This window comes from Cupressus sempervirens, chromosome 3, assembly GCF_028749045.1.
Source record: "Cupressus sempervirens isolate cs-2001-9-10 chromosome 3, ASM2874904v1, whole genome shotgun sequence".
Classification (NCBI taxonomy): Eukaryota; Viridiplantae; Streptophyta; class Pinopsida; order Cupressales; family Cupressaceae; genus Cupressus; species Cupressus sempervirens.
In genome coordinates this window covers 547,217,907-547,235,813 of record NC_143120.1, presented here as the reverse complement: position 1 = coordinate 547,235,813, position 17,907 = coordinate 547,217,907, and the positions used below count along the sequence as shown (strand labels likewise).

The 17,907-nt window shown below is 34.8% G+C and overlaps 1 protein-coding gene across 1 annotated transcript in view; it reads right to left on the bottom strand.

Annotated features, from left to right (window-relative positions):
- The window catches only part of LOC149567584 (lipase class 3 family protein), a 270,367-nt gene that overhangs the window by 98,770 nt on the left and 153,690 nt on the right, over positions 1–17,907 (bottom strand). Inside the window, exons 8-9 of the mRNA XM_089820827.1 lie at positions 14,628–14,693; positions 14,303–14,379 (exon numbers count right to left, since the gene is read on the bottom strand). Of these exons, the coding sequence (XP_089676953.1) occupies positions 14,303–14,379; positions 14,628–14,693 (143 nt within the window). The remainder of the gene's footprint in view (positions 1–14,302; positions 14,380–14,627; positions 14,694–17,907) is intronic.

Below are 17,907 nucleotides of genomic sequence, written 5' to 3'. Positions count from 1 at the left end.
TAGAGATCTAATTGCCCTAAGAATACAAAGCAGCAAGTAAACTGTACAAACGGTACTAGGAAAGAAGATAAATGTGATCCTAAGAATCGTGTATTGTATTTTGCACTATCAAATGAAGTATCAAGCAAAGCATGGATAATTCATAGTGCATCATCTCGATACATTACAAGATACAGAGAAGCATTGGACTCTATATCTGAAGAAGTTACCATCAGTGATAATTCCGCTCATTCAATCAAAGGAATTGGGAATTGCTCTTTGAAATTGAAGTCAGGTAGTTCTCTACATCTCAATGGAGTACTCTATCTCCCAGGAATAAAAAGGAATCTAATCTATGTTATAACACTTGAAGATGATGGACATAATGTTGCATTCATGGACGGTAAAGTAATGACCAGGTCTAAGAACTCTTCATTTAAGAAATCAAGGTTGATTGGTCAAAGAAAGGGATACTTGTATGAATTAATTACAAAACCTTGTCAACATATTCAAGCTTTAATTCATGAAGCTACTGATATAAACGAAATATGGCACAGAAGGTTAGGACATCTAAATTTCAAAACCTTATCGACTATGGAGAAAATGATAACCGGTTTACCTAAATTGAATAAAGATCATTCAAGCATATGCAAAGGATGTGCTCTGGGTAAAAACACCAAAAGTTCATTTCATGATAGCACTAGAAAAACTAACAATGTTTTGGAATTAATCCACTCAGATTTATGTGGAGTTGTGTATGTTCCTTCTCTTGGAGGATACTGGTACTATATACTTTTTATAGATGACTTCTCTACGAAAACTTGGATTTACCTCTTAAAATGTAAAGAATCGGAAGAAATCCTTAAGAGATTTAAATAATTCAAAACCTTAACTGAAAACTTATCAAGGCACAAAATTAAAACTCTAAGGACTGATAATGGAGGAGAATATACTTCAGATTTGTTTAACGAGTTTTGTAAAGAAGCAAGAACTAAGAGGCAATATATGATTCCTTATAACCTACAACATAACGACGTAGTAGAAAGGAAGAATAGAACAATTATAGAAGCGGCAAGAGCTATGATATTTGATCAAAATTTAGAATATTATCGTTGGGCAGAAGCCTCTTGTACTGCTCTCTATATTCAAAACAAAAGTCCTCACTCCTACCTTAGAGATAAAACTCCTAAAGAAGGTTTTACTAAGGTTAAACCTAATATAGGTCATCTTAGAATTTTTGGGTGCCCAGTATATAGACATGTTCCAAAAGAAAAGAGAACTAAGTTAGAACCCTCCAGAAGCAAAGGTATTTTTGTCAGGTATAGTGAAACATCTAAAGCATATAGGATTTTCGTACCTGGTCAGAAAAACATTGAACTTAGTAGGGATGTAATATTTGAAGAAGATTTAGCATTCAAAAGAGTCCCAAGTTCTGGAGATCTCTCTCACTTACCTAGTTCTAAAGAAAATACTAAATATGAGTTTCAAAGGAAGAACATTGATGAAATTGAAGATGAAATTCAAAATCTTAATCTTGAGGAAACTCAAAATCCAAAGAAAACACCACTTTGGGCCATTAAAATAGTAGAGGAAACACAAGATTTCGCTACACCATCTAGAACCTTCAGAGAGAGCAAAGGACCCAAATGATTTTCTAGTTATGCAACAAACATGAGTGATTTATCTAAATCACAACCAACCAATGTTTCAGATGCTATTAAACATACAACTTGGAAGGATGCTATGACGGAAGAATGCCAATCCATTATTAAGAATGATGTTTGGAAAATTGTTCAAGACCTAAAGGAAAATCCATTGTTTCTTCTAAGTGGATATTTACAATCAAGCATGTTGTCGACAGTAGCATTGAAAAATATAGACCCAGATTCATAGCCAGGAGATTCTCTCAGAAAGATGGAATTGATTATGAAGAAACCTTTGCTCCTGTTGCTAAATACACCTCTATAAAAGCAGTCCTAGCTATTGCAACATTAAAGGGATGGAAAGTACATTAGATGGATGTAAAAACAACATTTTTGAATGGAAAAATTACAAAAGAGGTTTATTTGAAGCAACTTGAAGGATTTGAAACTCATAACCCTAAAGTTTTTGTTTGCAGGCTCAAGAAAGCTCTCTATGGGCTTAAACAGGCTCCAAGGGCCTAGTATAAAAGAATTGATAAGTATCTCACCAGTTTAAGATTCTCAAAGAATGAAGCTGATCCAAATCTCTATTATAAAAAGGATAAAGATGATATGATAATATTGATACTATATGTTGATGATTTACTAATAACAAGTGATGATCATCTTATAGATCAATGCAAGAAAGATCTAATCAGAGAATTTGAAATGAAAGATTTAGGACTCCTTCCTTACTTCTTAGGACTGGAAGTATGGCAAAATTCTAACAGTATCATACTTAATCAAGGAAAGTATACATTAGACATCTTGAAAAGATTTGGAATGTGGAACCGCAGGCCTATGTCTTCTCCAATGGAGACTAATCTACATAAACTTAAGGAAGTAGTAGCGTAATCACCTTCCATAGATTCTACTCTTTACAGACAAATGATTGAGTCTCTTATGTACTTGGTAAATACAAGACCTGATATTTTCTATGTTGTTAATGTCTTAAGTCAGTTTATAAGTGAGCCAAAGGAGATTCACCTAGTTGTAGTCAAACACATCATGAGATACTTACAAGGCACTCTTAATCTTGGGCTCAAGTATGAGAAAGTTGACTTTGACTAACATGGGTACACAGACTTATATTGGGCTGGAAGTGTTACTGATAGAAAAGCACTTCAGGATGTTGTTTCAGTTTAGGTTCAACAATGATATCTTGGATATGCAAGAAGCAAGCATCAGTAGCACAAAGTTCCACAGAAATTGAATACATTGCCATAGCAATGGCCTCTCGAGAAGCAATTTGGCTTAGAAAGTTACTTGTGGGATTATTTGGTCAACCTATGAATCCTAATATTATTCATTGTGATAATCAGAGTTCCATCAGGCCTTCCGTGAATCCAGTTTTCTATGACAAGTCCAAGCATATTGAAATTCCTTACCATTATGTAAGAGATATGGTAGATAGGAATATTGTAAAAATAGAATACATTTGCACTGCAGATCAAATAGCAGATATTCTTGCCAAACTGCTCTCTCGAGTGAAGATAGATCACTTCAGGAAAAAACTTGGTACAGTTGAATTGTAATACATTTGTATTCTTTAATCATTAATAATTTTAAATTAAATTTATTATTGTCAGGCTATTGACTATTATGGGCTTCACCATTTGTATTCATTATTTAAGAGGTGATGATCTCTAAGATAATGAACACTTGTATAAAAGACATTATGAGAGATGATGATCTTTTTAGATAATGTGTTGAACAATAGAGAACTATTGTCAGATCTAGATGAGTTCAAGATCATGTTGTGATGTAGACATTTCTATGTCTACGAGGCACAACTTGGATAAAAGAAGAATTTAATCATTCTCCGGATTTTATCTTGTGTTCTGGAAGATCTTAACTCGGGATCTTGTTGTGATATAGGACTGCTAATACCTATGAGTCACAATTTGGATAAAAGAAGAATTCAATCATTCTCCAGATTTTGTCCTATATATTGCATTCCATGCAATACTGTTATCACAACTATAAGTGATAAGTCATATTACAGCTATAGTAATATTACATAGTATCATGTATTCAATGATACCACATGCTTAGAAGATTCAGATAGACATAGAGTATCAATCTATGCTTATTTATCTTAAATGATGATGCTAGATATGTTATCTCTCAGTATGAATATCAAGTTAAGAGGGAGTGTTAATTCTGTAACTTTGATCTCATACTAATCTGATTTTACAGATCGTATTGATCATGTAATGCATGTATGTCCTCATTTGGATTCACCTCTTTAATATGTCTTAGATTGTTAACCTTATCGGTGACTTTCCCAGAAGCATTTATTAATGTTTCTTTGCATGATTGTTGTTAGTATATTTACTAACAAATTGTGTTAAGTAGGAGATGCCGATCTTGGAGTATGATAGCTAAGTTATATATAAGGGCTGACCTAGGAAGAGATATGTCCTTTCTAAGAACATTCCTCTTGGGTGCATTATAAATATAAGGTTAGAATGAGGTTAAAGAACATAGAATACAAAATAAAGTCTACTTCTCTACATTTCTGCCTTACACAAATTATTGCAGAGTAAGAACATTTCCAAAATTGAGATTATACCATTGACGACACTTCATATAAGTCTGATATAGAAGATCATCTTCAGCAAGCAACTAAGAATGCATTATTTCAATCTGATTATAGTAGAATTTACAGAAACTTTACAAAGCGGAGCAGTCTACAATTAATTTGGGAAATAACTTAATAAATTCCTATATTTGGTTATATAAAATGATAATATAACAATCACTTTAGAATATAATAAAGTATTATAAAATTGGGCCCACCTAGGCATTAAAATTAACTTTAAAACTTAGAAGGGGCAGTTTGTAATGAATAATAACCCCTTATGAAGTTTGTTAATGTTTGGTAGCTTCTGTCAGATAACTCTTTGCATATACATGTAATTATATATGAGATATAATTCTATGTGAGATATAAACTTATTATATGTGAGAAATATATTTATTTATTTATTTATTTATTTATTTATTTATTTATTTTTAGTTAACAATAATTAATTTTATATAAATTAATTATTTGATTATTTAATAGACATGTCTATTCAATAACCTATGTTCAATATAAATGAGAGGATGTTGCATATGGAAAACATATACTTCAATAGGCAATGCAAGTACATTTGTAGCAATCCGAGAAACATCAACAAAGTTGAATTCCTAGGAGGGGGAATTAAAATTAAATAAAACACTATTTCATGTTTGAAAGGGTTAATTAGAAACCCTAATTCGAAATTGCTCTTGGAGGGAAAAATTTAAAAGCATAAAATGAAGTTTTGGAGGTTGTTTGGCATACAGTAGTCAGCTTTTAACACCATCATTTGTATAAAATCCCTTGAGAGGGATTTTCATAAAATCTACTCTATTTGAGAACGGAAACTCTCAAGTAGACGTTTGCCTGCAATTGTGCAACATCATCCAAGGGTGAATTCCAGAGAAAAGGAATCAGAGTTATCTTTACAGAACATCATTGGTATTGAGCCACATGAGGGTTTGAACCCGGTATACACTTTTCAGGAACAAAATCTCCTAGGAGCGAGTTCAGTTGAAGGCAGCACCAATTCCTATCAACAGATATTTGTAGATAGAACTATTTGGTCTACTGTTTGGAATCAGAATTTGAAAATGCTTCTACAGATCAGAATTATATGGGAGACCATTGGATAACGAAAGTTGCAGATTGGTAGTTAATACAAATTACATTGAATATTTCCAGCCCAGTCAAGCCGTACAACTTAGGACTCAATTAGACACTTAATAACAATGGACGCAGCCTGGAGAATATCAGATCAGGATGTGTTACAGAAGTTTGGGTAGAATTTGGTATAAATTCACATTGTTGTTCACACAGAGAGCATCCCACGAATTGACAATGGAAATCAGAGGTTATTCTAAGAATTTCAGATCACTAATTCCAACCCTACCATTCCAAGAAGCATTATTTCATACCAGTTTAGATGTGGCGCTAAGAAATGGCAAATCAAGCTGAATTGCAGAGTTTCTGGGCAGAAAAAAGTCCAGCTTTAGCCTCTACAACATTCTCAGTCAACTAGAGGGCAAACTTGACACCAGTATTCAGCTGTACATTGGCAGAAGTAACACTTCAGCCAAATGTCATACCCCTGCTGGGTATTGTCTTCAAACTCTTAAATGAAAATCACAGAATAATGAACAACAAATGTATGTAACAGATTTTAACAAATATTCAACAAATAACCAACAATTCATCCAATATAACAAATTCCAATAATCTCAGGTTTGTTATTGCATTATACATCAGCAATACAATAACTATTATTATCACCAGAAAATCCAATATAAAAATAGAATTGCAATCAGATTGGAGATGATAAAATGAGATGCAACGAAACGCAAGTGAGACACCTGAAATAACACCTCCACTATGATGGGTTTTCATCCACCGTCTTCTGGCTTGTCGGTTTTCGTCCTCCAAGCAAGCCGAAGGATGAAGCTTCCAATTGACTCTCCATAAGAGCACAGCATCCAAATCAAATCCAATCATACTGAAATGAGCTCCTCCTCCCCTTTTTAAACACAGTCTGATGACCTTTCATGTCCCTTTGCTTCACCCTTCATTTTCCAATCCTATCCTTGTCTTTTTGTCAATTCGTCTCTTATTGACTTCCCCTTTTAATATTAAATTGACTTTAATAGCTTTGTATTAAGTCCTCAATAGTCAGTATTAATATAAATAGGGTTGGGCAATTAATTTTCAAATGTACAAAAAAAAGGGGACATTACAGTCCTCCCTCCTCGAGATTGTTTTCCCTCAAACAATCGAGTGCATGTGATCACGATGCCTGGATCCCATTTCAGCCTCTTGAAAACTACTCTAACAATCTGCTGGGCCACTCTGATTTGAACAAAGGACTCAGAACTGCAAAGCCATTCACCGGCTCCCCATAAGAACAATACCTCAAGCATGCTAATACCAAGATCCCAAATCGTGTTGTCATGACCATCAGATATGATGAGATAGAAATCAAGGAGCTATGTATATCACAATAGATTGTGACGACCCAACCTAAATTGTTGATGTGGGAAACAAACTACTCAAAAGCTAAAATCAACACCAAGGGCGTATAAAGTACAATACTGCCACCATCGCTCTAGACGACCCCTAAATACAATGGTGTCACGAGTAAGAATGAAGCTAAAAAACCATTCCCTATGATCAAAACATAACTCTCATCAATCCTCCAACAAGACCTATTCAGCTACTAAAGTATGAAATACATCCAACCCGTATATAATTTGGAATCTAAAACCATGTATGGGCTGGTCAAAAGATGAGCAACAATAGTCAGTTCACCACACCAATTCTATGACCAAGATTCGCCGCTAAGAACTGTAACGAGATCCAAAATTTTGTAGTCAAGATCATCCTCTTCATGAAAATCAAGAAGAGCTCCCTCATTTATCTCAAAAAGTAGATTATCAAAAGTCCAATCAGCATCTACTTCAAACAAAGGGTTGTCTACCACCTGAATGTGATCCGAAATTTTGGTACTTGGTCTCTTGGGACAACTATCCAAGTCATAAGTCTGTTGAATGCTATCAAGTTCATTAATTACTTCTTGGAAAAACTCTTACCTCTCTTTACCCTTATGATCCCTAGTCTGATTTGTGACCCTAACCTGATTTTTTGCTTCATGAAGAGCAATTTGTGTATCATCCAATGCCTCGTGAACATCTTTAAGTTCCCTGCTAAGCCACACAATCTCATTCTTTCATTTACTCAACTGATCAGCATATATTCCAACAACCTTTGGAATATATTCAATGTCGGAAAGAAAGCATAAATAATCTGATTTCACAGATTCAATTGTTGTTTCGATTTCCTACAAATCAGCAATAAGTAAACTACCTTCCAGTGGACATCCTCAATGGTCCTATGATTGTTATCATAATGTACTAATGCTGCCACAACCATATTTTTACTAACCTTCAACTGATTCTTTAAGGCATGTGTCTCATTATTGTAATATTGAAACAAATCATCATTCTGTTGTAATGTGATCTTTGATTGATTTTCTAAATTCATGTCATGTGTAGAAGAAACATTTGATCCATCAACCCTCTCAAGAATGTTATCAATATCATTATAGGCCACAAACTCCTTGTTCGTTTGATTTGAATGCAAAGGCAAAGCTGCTGTTTTGTCATCAGTCTCTTGCAAACATTCATCATAAAAAGATTTCAACATGCTCTTACTTCCAGTACAACCTCATCAATATTTTTGTCAAGAGACTAGTGTAGAAACTTGTATGTTCCTTATCCACAGCTGAAATCATCTTATCTATTTTCTTCCCAGTGCTGGTCTGAATTTTTTTAGCCTTCTCTTTGTTATTATGATTCCCACAAAAATGATCGGGTCTAATAGTGTCCTCACATGTCAAGAAAATTTGTTCCTACCTCATAGGAGTTCCTTTAACTTGTAAACCCATGGAGATCAACTCACCATCCGTCATACAATAACGAAATCTGTTAATTCTATGCTTATTACTTCCTCTACGAGCTCAAAGGCTACAGATGAGATCATCAACTTGAACAATCCTTAGCAATATTTATGTTCCTTCCTCCAAAAAACTAAGTTGACTGCAACATCTTGCAGATTTTAGCATCTACATCAAAAATTGAGGATATGATGGTGTGCATGCAAGACTTTACTTTCCCTAAATGGTGCTTTCTAATTCCAAACAAGAAGCAATATAACAGTTGAAAAATTAAATTGTTGCATTCAAGGTCAATCATAATGTAAATGATTCTCTTCCCTGCCATAATACCTAAAATCTTAACTTCCTTGCCAAAAGCAGGGTCTTTGTTATCATGTAATCCCTCTAAGTTTCCCACAATCAGCTACAGAACTTTCCTCAACACATCCTCGTTATAGGTTGTTATAGGGGTTGTTATTCGCATAATCTCGTTGAGACATGAAGCAACTACAAGCCTCACATCTTTATGCAAATATTCCATGAACTTGGGCTGGACCAAGGTTACCATTGTAGGCAATAAGGCCCAATTTAGAGAGCCTACAATTTGCCTACTCAACTCTGGTAAAATATATTTCTATCTCTTCCAACTTGAAGAGAATATCATATGAGGTTTCCATGTGTTCTAATTGCAACCCAAATATGTATAGCCAACCAAAAAAAAAACTTTTTTCAAGTCTCTTAACTGAGGGTCATTGAATGTATTGTTAAATTCCTTTGAAAAACCACTACTTTTCAGATCTTCCATTTTTTCCTTACTGAGTTTCTTGTCAATAATCCCGTTTGCCGACCGATAAGATCACTGTTAAAGCCAACAATAGTCTCTGAAATGGCCAACTTACTTAACTCAGTTTCCTCTTCCACAATGAAGTCCTGATTGGTTCACTATTATTAGCTTGGGACACTTACTCAGAATGTCACTGGTCAAATGGTCGTGTGCTGGATAAGAAGGGTCTACCCTGCTTGTGTTGTTCCAAGTTCTTCAAGCACGATATGGGCAATCTTCAAGGTTCTCAGCTAAATGGTGAAGTTACCCATTGTTCACACTGATTAACTACCCACTTTTGACCATGATTCAACAGAACTTCTGGAGTATAAAATGCACATCAAACATGCTTTATTTGTATTCACTACCTTACACCACTTTGGCAAGGCTTGTGTGCAAAGACAAAAAATGATACTTAGCTTCTCCACCCACGAGTGTAGTTTCTGACTCTCCTGCTTTAACTGTGTTGACTCCTCCGCTGCTAGGATTCCACAGTGCCTTCCCAACGTTTAAGCACAACTCCAACTTCAGTGAGTCCTAGAAATTTCTAGAGATACCTTAATACCACTATGCCAATTATCATGAAATGCGAAAGAAAAACTTCTAAGACTTCCTTCGTTATTTTTCCAACTGCTCTCGTGCAATTCCCAATGAGAGCAATTTGATCCTTGTTTGAATCATCGTTAGATATCTTCTTTCTTAATTTAGTCTAAATTTTCTTGCAACGATATGTGCTCTATTTTTAAGAAATATGAAACGACTTAGAACACTTGTCTTTAAACTAATTCGTAGCTTCTCTGGCTTTCAGGGCACGTGAATTACAAGTGTTAGATGCATTCAATTACCCTTCAATTATAAATCTTCAATATCAATTGCAATACCAAAGACGTGCCTAGTCTAAGTCTTTCTAGCCAACTTCAATAATGCCAATGACATATGTCAGTGTATTTGCTAGTGCGCTAGTGATTGTAACAATTACTTAACAATTCCTTTCAGTCTGGTGTTCTTTACGATACTCAGGAACCTTTGACGACAGCCTAAAACGGTAATTCTACAACCTTAACATTTGCATGTTAATTGCCACTTTTCTTTTTTTCAAACCATCGTTTCCTTTTTGGATGTCGCCTTCTACAATACCCAAATACATCGCCTTCTTTTCGAAGTCTCCTTGTTCTAATTTCTGGATGCCAAAAAGGAGTCTCTACGGATGTCGTTTCACATTCTTGTTGTCGAAAGGACCATCACAATGGGCATAAAATATTTACATCAACCTTAAAATATTATAAACACATGGCAATGGTTTGTATTCATCCCCAATGCACAAATGATGCACAAAAAGCCACAAATTAATATTTCTCTGTTTATGTCTCTATGGGTTTCTCAGACAGGAATATATATTTTTCTCAAGTAAAACCAACTCTTCTTTGAACCGCCAATAACAGATTCACATCACCAAAATTTACTCCAATATTGAATTCTTTGGCAAATGTTTTAAATGTTATCCATGATAAAAATATCACAAGGAATGTAACTGATGTGCATGTCTTTAAATGGCAATATTATTCAAAATGTTTACAGAAAATATAGAGCACCAAACTATGTGCTATTTGCACAAATTAAACCGTTCTTGTTTAAATAGCCATTGTTATGCGCTTCTCATCATTTCTTTTTTTTTTCCGAATTACTCACAACACAGTTCTTCACACAATTCCCATTCTAAAGAATATTGTAATCTTTGTGCCAAATAAATAATACAATACTCTTTGTTGATTTGTTTATATTGTGACTATGGTCGGCCACCAAACAATTATTCACAACAATTCACTCAATATGATATTCTTTAAAAGACAAATATTAGTTTCAATTCTGCAACAATTGTCTTTCACAGCTTGGCACAATGAACCAAAGGTAGACTTCTACAAAAATTGTGTTGCCACGGATATGGTAAGAGTCATGCCATTAAGAATTTCTAACCAATAGTGTTTGTGCTGACCATAGTTTCTATAATCACCTAAAAATAGTCACCTAGACTATTAGCCCCCTTCTCAGCATTTTGGTTAAATTAATTAATCATTTGCCTAGACAAAATTGCTAAAAATCAATTAATTTGATTATAACCTATAATTTGACTATATTATCCTAAGTTCATTATTTGATTAAAAGAAGATTTCCCCTTTTAATTAAATAAAAGACCTCATTCTTCTAACCCATTCAATGTGCACACATAAAGTCCTTTTTCTATTTACAAATTTAAAAAAAAGGCTTTTTGTCTCGCATGCAAAGTCAGCTCTTTTCTTATTGGTTGACTTGCTTGTGCACATGGATCACTCCCACTTTCAAACTCCACCCTTGATCATTGATCACTTGATCTTGATCTCCATTGTCCATACGTCTTTAAAAGGGAGAGCTCTCTCCTCTTCTAAGGATTCACACTCTTAGTATTGTTATGTTGCAGGTTTATCGATCGATCTCTTGAGAGCTTGTGGAGAACGTCTATCCTCTTGTCTAAATTCTCTCATACCATGGCATTTTAGATTAGATTCATGTAGCTTGGTTTCGATTCTTGCAATAATCTAACTCACATAGTATAATTAAGATAGTTTTTGTAACATGCTCATTTGCTTAATCTAGTTGCATTGTGCATTTCATTCTAGTGTAGATCGTACTTGCATTGCATGTTTAAGGAACTCCTTTTGGACATTTGCATTCTTGTTCTTGTCTAAGGAACCTCCCATTACATGGTTTACTAGCAAGGAATGTGTCTCTAAGGCTCAGCAGAGAGCTATAAGCTGATATTCAAGCATTCCAATCTATGGAATCACTTGGATAGAAGGGTTTAGAATGTGACACTTTCTTAGTGTACAGTTTCGACTATAGTTTGGATACAAAGAAATTCATATGTCAGTCCACACTTAATAACTTCATCCTCCCCAATAAACAATCATGAATATATTCTTTCTTAAAAGAACAAATGGACCCACAAAAATAATTCACGCTAATTGTCGGCAGCGCTAATTTCATTCCTGTGCAATTTGTGTGTCGAATTCCAGTAATTCTCCCCCGCATTAACAGTATAGAATTCTTTCCAATATATATGTTTATGAAAAAATAAGCCACAACAAATAATATTTGTCAAATAATTGATCAACTTTCTTTATATTAAATATAAGGACCCATCTATAAAGCCCTTATTATATCTCAATACGGCTCCGATATACTTCCACCAGATTTATTTCTAATGCTTTGATAACACTCTTTGTAACTTTTTTTTAAAGAAATTCCACAAGATGGCAGGATTTTTAGCTCTAATACCACTATAATACCCCGGCTTGGTATGGTCTTCAAACTCTTAAATGAAAATCACAGAATAATGAATAACAAATGTATGTAACAGATTTTATCAAATATTCAACAAATAGCCAGCAATTCATCCAATATAACAAATTCCAATAATCTTAGGTTTGTTATTGCATTATACATCAGCAATACAATAACTATTATCATCACCAGAAAATCCAGTATAAAAACAAAAAAAAGTCAAATTGGAGATGCTAAAACAAGAGATGCAATGAAGCACAAGTGAGACACCTGAAATGACACCTCCACTAGGATGGGTTATCGTCTTCCGGCTTGTGGGTTTTCGTCCTCCAAGTGGGCTGAAGGCTGAAGCTTCCAATTGACTCTCCAAGAGAGCATAATATCCAAATCAAATCCAAGCTCCTCCTCCACTTCTTAAACACAGCCTAGTGATCTTTCATGTCCCTTTGCTTGACTATTTATTTTCCAATCATGTCCTTGTCCTTTTGTCAGTTCATCTCTTATTGACTTTCCCTTTTAATATTAAATTGGCTTTAATAGCTTTGTATTAAGTCCTCAACAGTCAGTATCAATATAAATGGGGTTGGACAATTAATTTTCAAATGTCCCATAAAAAATGGGACATTACAACAGATCAGGGCAACATCTACTGACAGCAATAGATAAGAGGGAAATCAGAATTTGTTATGCTGGCATCAGCACTTGGTGTTTGTAGAAAACCGAGATTCGTTGAAACAACACCGTTCATTTCTTGTATTTGAGTCATATTCCCGTTATGGTCCCTCTCGGAAAATCTGAAATTTAATAAAGACGGATTCGTCATTATTTTAGCATCGAGCCAATTGTATTAGTCATTTCCAGAATTCGTTTTGTGTTGCCTTGAAATCTGCAAAAACCAAAAAAGAGGGAAAAAAAAAAGCAGAAAATCCAAAAACCACACAAATGTGAAAGTTAAAGAAAACAAAAATCAATTTGCAAATGCCAAAAATTGACTTGCGAAATTCAGACTTGCAAACTATAACCGGCGGTGCATCATTACAGGATCACATTGAATTAAAATAATTTATCATTTATGAGTGAGTGATTGAGCCAACTCCAAATGCTTCATAAAGTGCAAGAACCTACCAGCAGAAGACAACACTTCAGGAGATGGTACGTTTCTCAAAAAGCAAGAGCTAATCTTAAGCATCAAGGTCAACACTTTTCTGCAAAGGAGGACACGTCATATTCTGATCATTCACTTGTCACCGTGTATCCTATAGGGTTGTGAGTGGACGTTATGTGCCAAAGCATAAACTTGGTTTCTTCTTTTATTTCCTATTCAATCAACTCAATTAGAAACTTGAGGATCCAACATTATATTGTCTATAAATAGAAAATAGGTAGTTAATTGTAGTCAATACAAAATAGGATTATTACTATAGCCACTAAATTATATTAAGTAGTCAGTACAACCCATAAATAAATTAATAGCCAGCTCATAATCTTCACTCTCACTAATAATAGTTTTCCATCAGAAAAATGCACTCTTTAGCTACTGACAAGGCCAAGAATTGCTTCCAATCAATTTTGGATTTGTGGATCTCTATTCAACATTTTCTAATAAAAGTTATAACTCCTTCGGACATGCTATATTTCTTTTCTTGGGTTATTATGATCAAAAAGATCTTCTGGTATTAAAATAAAGGGTTATCAATATTCATGGAAGCAACAACATGGCTAGCATAAAGCCATCAGACATTTGTTATTGACCATTTCCTTCAGTTTCCCAGAATAAATTTACTAAGATCAGGGGTATTTACTAATAAGAAAATTTATTCAATTTAGATGTTTTCCCAAATAAACGCACAAGCTATATTGTGATAACAATTAACAAAATCAGTATGACACAAAGAATTTCATCTCACAAGAAACATGTCAAAGCGATAGCAAAATAACTTCAAAGGTTAAGGAAACTCACTACCAGCGAAAAAAAAAAACACATGAATTAAGGAGAAAAAGAAAATTACTTTTGAAAGCGAGACCTGTATGATTTCATTGAATGTGACTGAAACCGCTCCCTCAACTCTGCAAGGAGAGACTGTACCTGCAAATACCTTTGCCAAAAACACAAGCAACCAAGATAAGAGCATTCATATCCAACCACAATGCATACAAACAGGCCAAAAGCATTGCATATATAAACATATATAAACAGAAATGCATATCCCAAATCGAATGCCTAACAAAATTAGAAATAAGAAAACAAAAAAGACATTCACTTCCAAAATAGAACAGATTAGGCAGTATTTTGGTGGAATAACTGTTAAAAAAGAAAGAGAACAAGTCAATTACTGAAGTTAGTTTAGTGTACTCCGATGCAGATAGCGGTTCAACCGACGACTTCCCCAATAGATAAAGCTGAAAATATTAAGTATGGATTAAAAAAGAAAAGTCAGTATGCACAAGGATGTCAGAAACAAATAGTTATAAATGTAAAATTTGTACAGTTCAAAGTAAATGACACCTTTGTTTTTCCAAATGAATAAAAGTTTTACTTAGAGATATTTGGTGATCTTACAAAAACAGTAATTCACTTTTTGTATTCATCTCATTACTTCAGATCAACAACAAACCAAAGGACTAACTTTGCACAAGCAGAACATATCTATTCATGTCATTGATAAGTTAGTAAAAAAATATCACCTGTGAGAAAATATTCACAGCTGGTGATATTCATTAACCTGATTTTTCTGAGATTCTATATGGTGCGCAGATGTACAGTTAGGATAAGTCTTTCTTGCACCTAGGAAACTACTAGGTCACTTTTAAGGTTTTGGAGGTCTGGACCAACATGCATTAATTGTGTGTTTATTGTGTTTACTGTCCCATACATATCCTGATCCAAATGCATTGGACAATAAATATGTTTTCCAAACATTTATTGCAAATTAGCTGCTACTGATTTTTCCGTTCTTTCTTCAATTAAGCAATGTATGAGTTTTAATAGCCTGTTTAGTCCAGATAAGCAATTCCCACACTGCTTAATCCACAAAAGAAATTTACAAACAATATGTACTCCCAAAACTTGAATGCTTATATATCAACAATTGTCTTCTTCATATTTTATTAAATTTTAATATGCAGTACATATATTGCATGAATTTGTTTACATTTCAGCATCTTACGAGTTAAAAGTCAAGCTCGTGTGAAATGGAAATAATATCTTTTTGCAAATCTGGGACACTATAAATTCTATTTTTTCCTGTACAACCTGAGCTGAGGTAATCTCGATTTATCTGTCTTTGCCTGTTCATGTCTTAACTGTTAATTCTATATAACTCTAATATCATACAAATGGAAGGAATGAATGGGAAAAAGTGAAAACAGCAAGAGAAAACGGCAAATGGGCGTGGCTACAAAAATGGCAAAGCCCAAATCAGCGACAAAATCACACACAATAAATAGAATCTCAGGCCTACCCAGGAACATATAACTATAGTCAGTTGGAACTGTAGAGGTTATCCTTGGAGAAGAGGGCCTAGGTTAGGGCCGATAGCAAAAGATAATGACATCATTATGCTTACTGAGACCCATGAACATGATGGATGTAGGGTTCCAGATTTTTAGGGGTATAAGAAGGTATCACTGTGGAATCAGAAGATAGAAAATGATAAGGGGCATGGAGGCATCACCATTCTAATTAAAGAAACTTGGAGCAAATTTATAAACTTGGAGAAAGAAGATGTAAACAAGCAGTATATATGGATAAAAATAACAGAGAATCAGATTTCTACAATGGCGGTTGTCTGCGACTTTGCCCCAAAAGGCTCAAAAATGTATTAAAAACATAGATTGGATCGAGAAGACCTGTTCGCTGCACTCAAAAAAGACATAGCAGCCTTTAGCTCTCTAGGGGAAATAATGATAATAGGTGATTTCAATGCTAGAACAGCAAACAACCAAACTCTCAATCTCAAGGAGAGTTACAAAGAAAGTAGAGACCCAGTTTGGCTAGAAGAAGAAGGGACACAAAAATGGGAAAGATCATCATAGGATAGCACAGGAAAGGTTAATCACTTTGGGGCCAAATTACTAGGCTTATGATGTCTATATAACATAGTCATATTCAATGATATGGAAAAGTGGCCTAAATTAGGTGGAATCACATGCAAAGGGCACAATGCGCAAGGTGTTGTCGATTATGTCATATGCTCGCAAGGTCGCAGAGATAATTAACTTTGAGATAGAGGATTGCCCCATGGAGCTAAAATCTGACCATAACCCCATCTTGACAAGGGTAGCCACTCACTTTAAAGATCAACATATTGTCTCAAAACCTTTACAAAAGAGGAAGATGATTCCGACCGGCAAAGTTTTAATGAGACAAGAAAACCATAATATTTTTCGATACTCTCTTTTTCGGCTGTCTAGGGTTCATGGAAAGCATCTCAAGTCTAATAAACAACATTCCATGGACAAGGATAATCTTGTTCTTACTATCATTAAAACCCTAGAGGAGTGTAAAAGATCCAAGGCCACAAGAGAAGCCAAGAACACTTTTCGGGCAATCTGTGGTTTGATGAGGAGTGCAAAATGGCAAAAAGGAATTAGAAAAAAAACATGAACAGAGAAAGTAGAAAGGAATATGATCAGCTGATTAAAAAGAAGAAAGAGGAGTATGTGAATATTAGAAGAATCGAGTTGATTAATCATGGTAAAAGTAGCCCTAGAAAGTTTTGGAAAGAGCTTCAGCAAAGAAAAACACAAATACAGAACAACATCACAAGAACCAAATGGCTGGAATATGCCAAGACCCTCTACAAGTGTAATTTAGGAGAACATAGAACCATGGTAACCGAGACTACAGGTGAGTTATTCAGCTAGAAGGATATTATTCAAGGCATAAGGAAGTTAGCTACTGGTAAAGCGCAAGATATAGATGGGCTACAAGCTGAATACTTAAAATGGGGTGTTGAAACCCTGACACCACACATCACCAAGATTTTCAACAGTGTCAATAGAGAAGCCTTCCTTATAAATTCGACAACAAGTGTGGTGATCCCGCTCCACAAAAGTGGAGATATAAACAACCCTTCTAATTACAGATCCATCATGATCAATCCACTCTTCGAATAGTTATTTGGCAACATGGTAGAACAAAAAATCAAAAAATAGGGTGAAACAGAAGGCAAAAGAGCAAAAGGGCAAGCAGGCTTTAGATCGAAACACTGTACTATAGATCACGGCATCACTCTCAAATACTTGAAAGAAAGTTCGGGACGCTCAGGGGGCTGAGCTTTCTGTTGTTTTGTGGACTTTAAAAAAGCATTTGACACAGTGTCACGTAACAAACTTTGGGACAAAGTGGAAGAGTTGGAAGTTCCTAAAGAACTTAGGTCTGTTGTTCACAGATTGTATGAGCAGGTCAAAGCTAAAATCAAAACGATGGAAGGACTATCAGAGGATTTTGGCAGCAACATCGAGGTTAAGCAAGGGTGTCCACTATCTCCAACTTTATTCGGGCTCTATATTGACAAGTTAGAAGAATGGATAAACAAGACCAATGGTGAGGGGGTACAATTGGCCCATTTTGTTATAAGATTGCTCTTATATGCAGACGATCTCATAATAC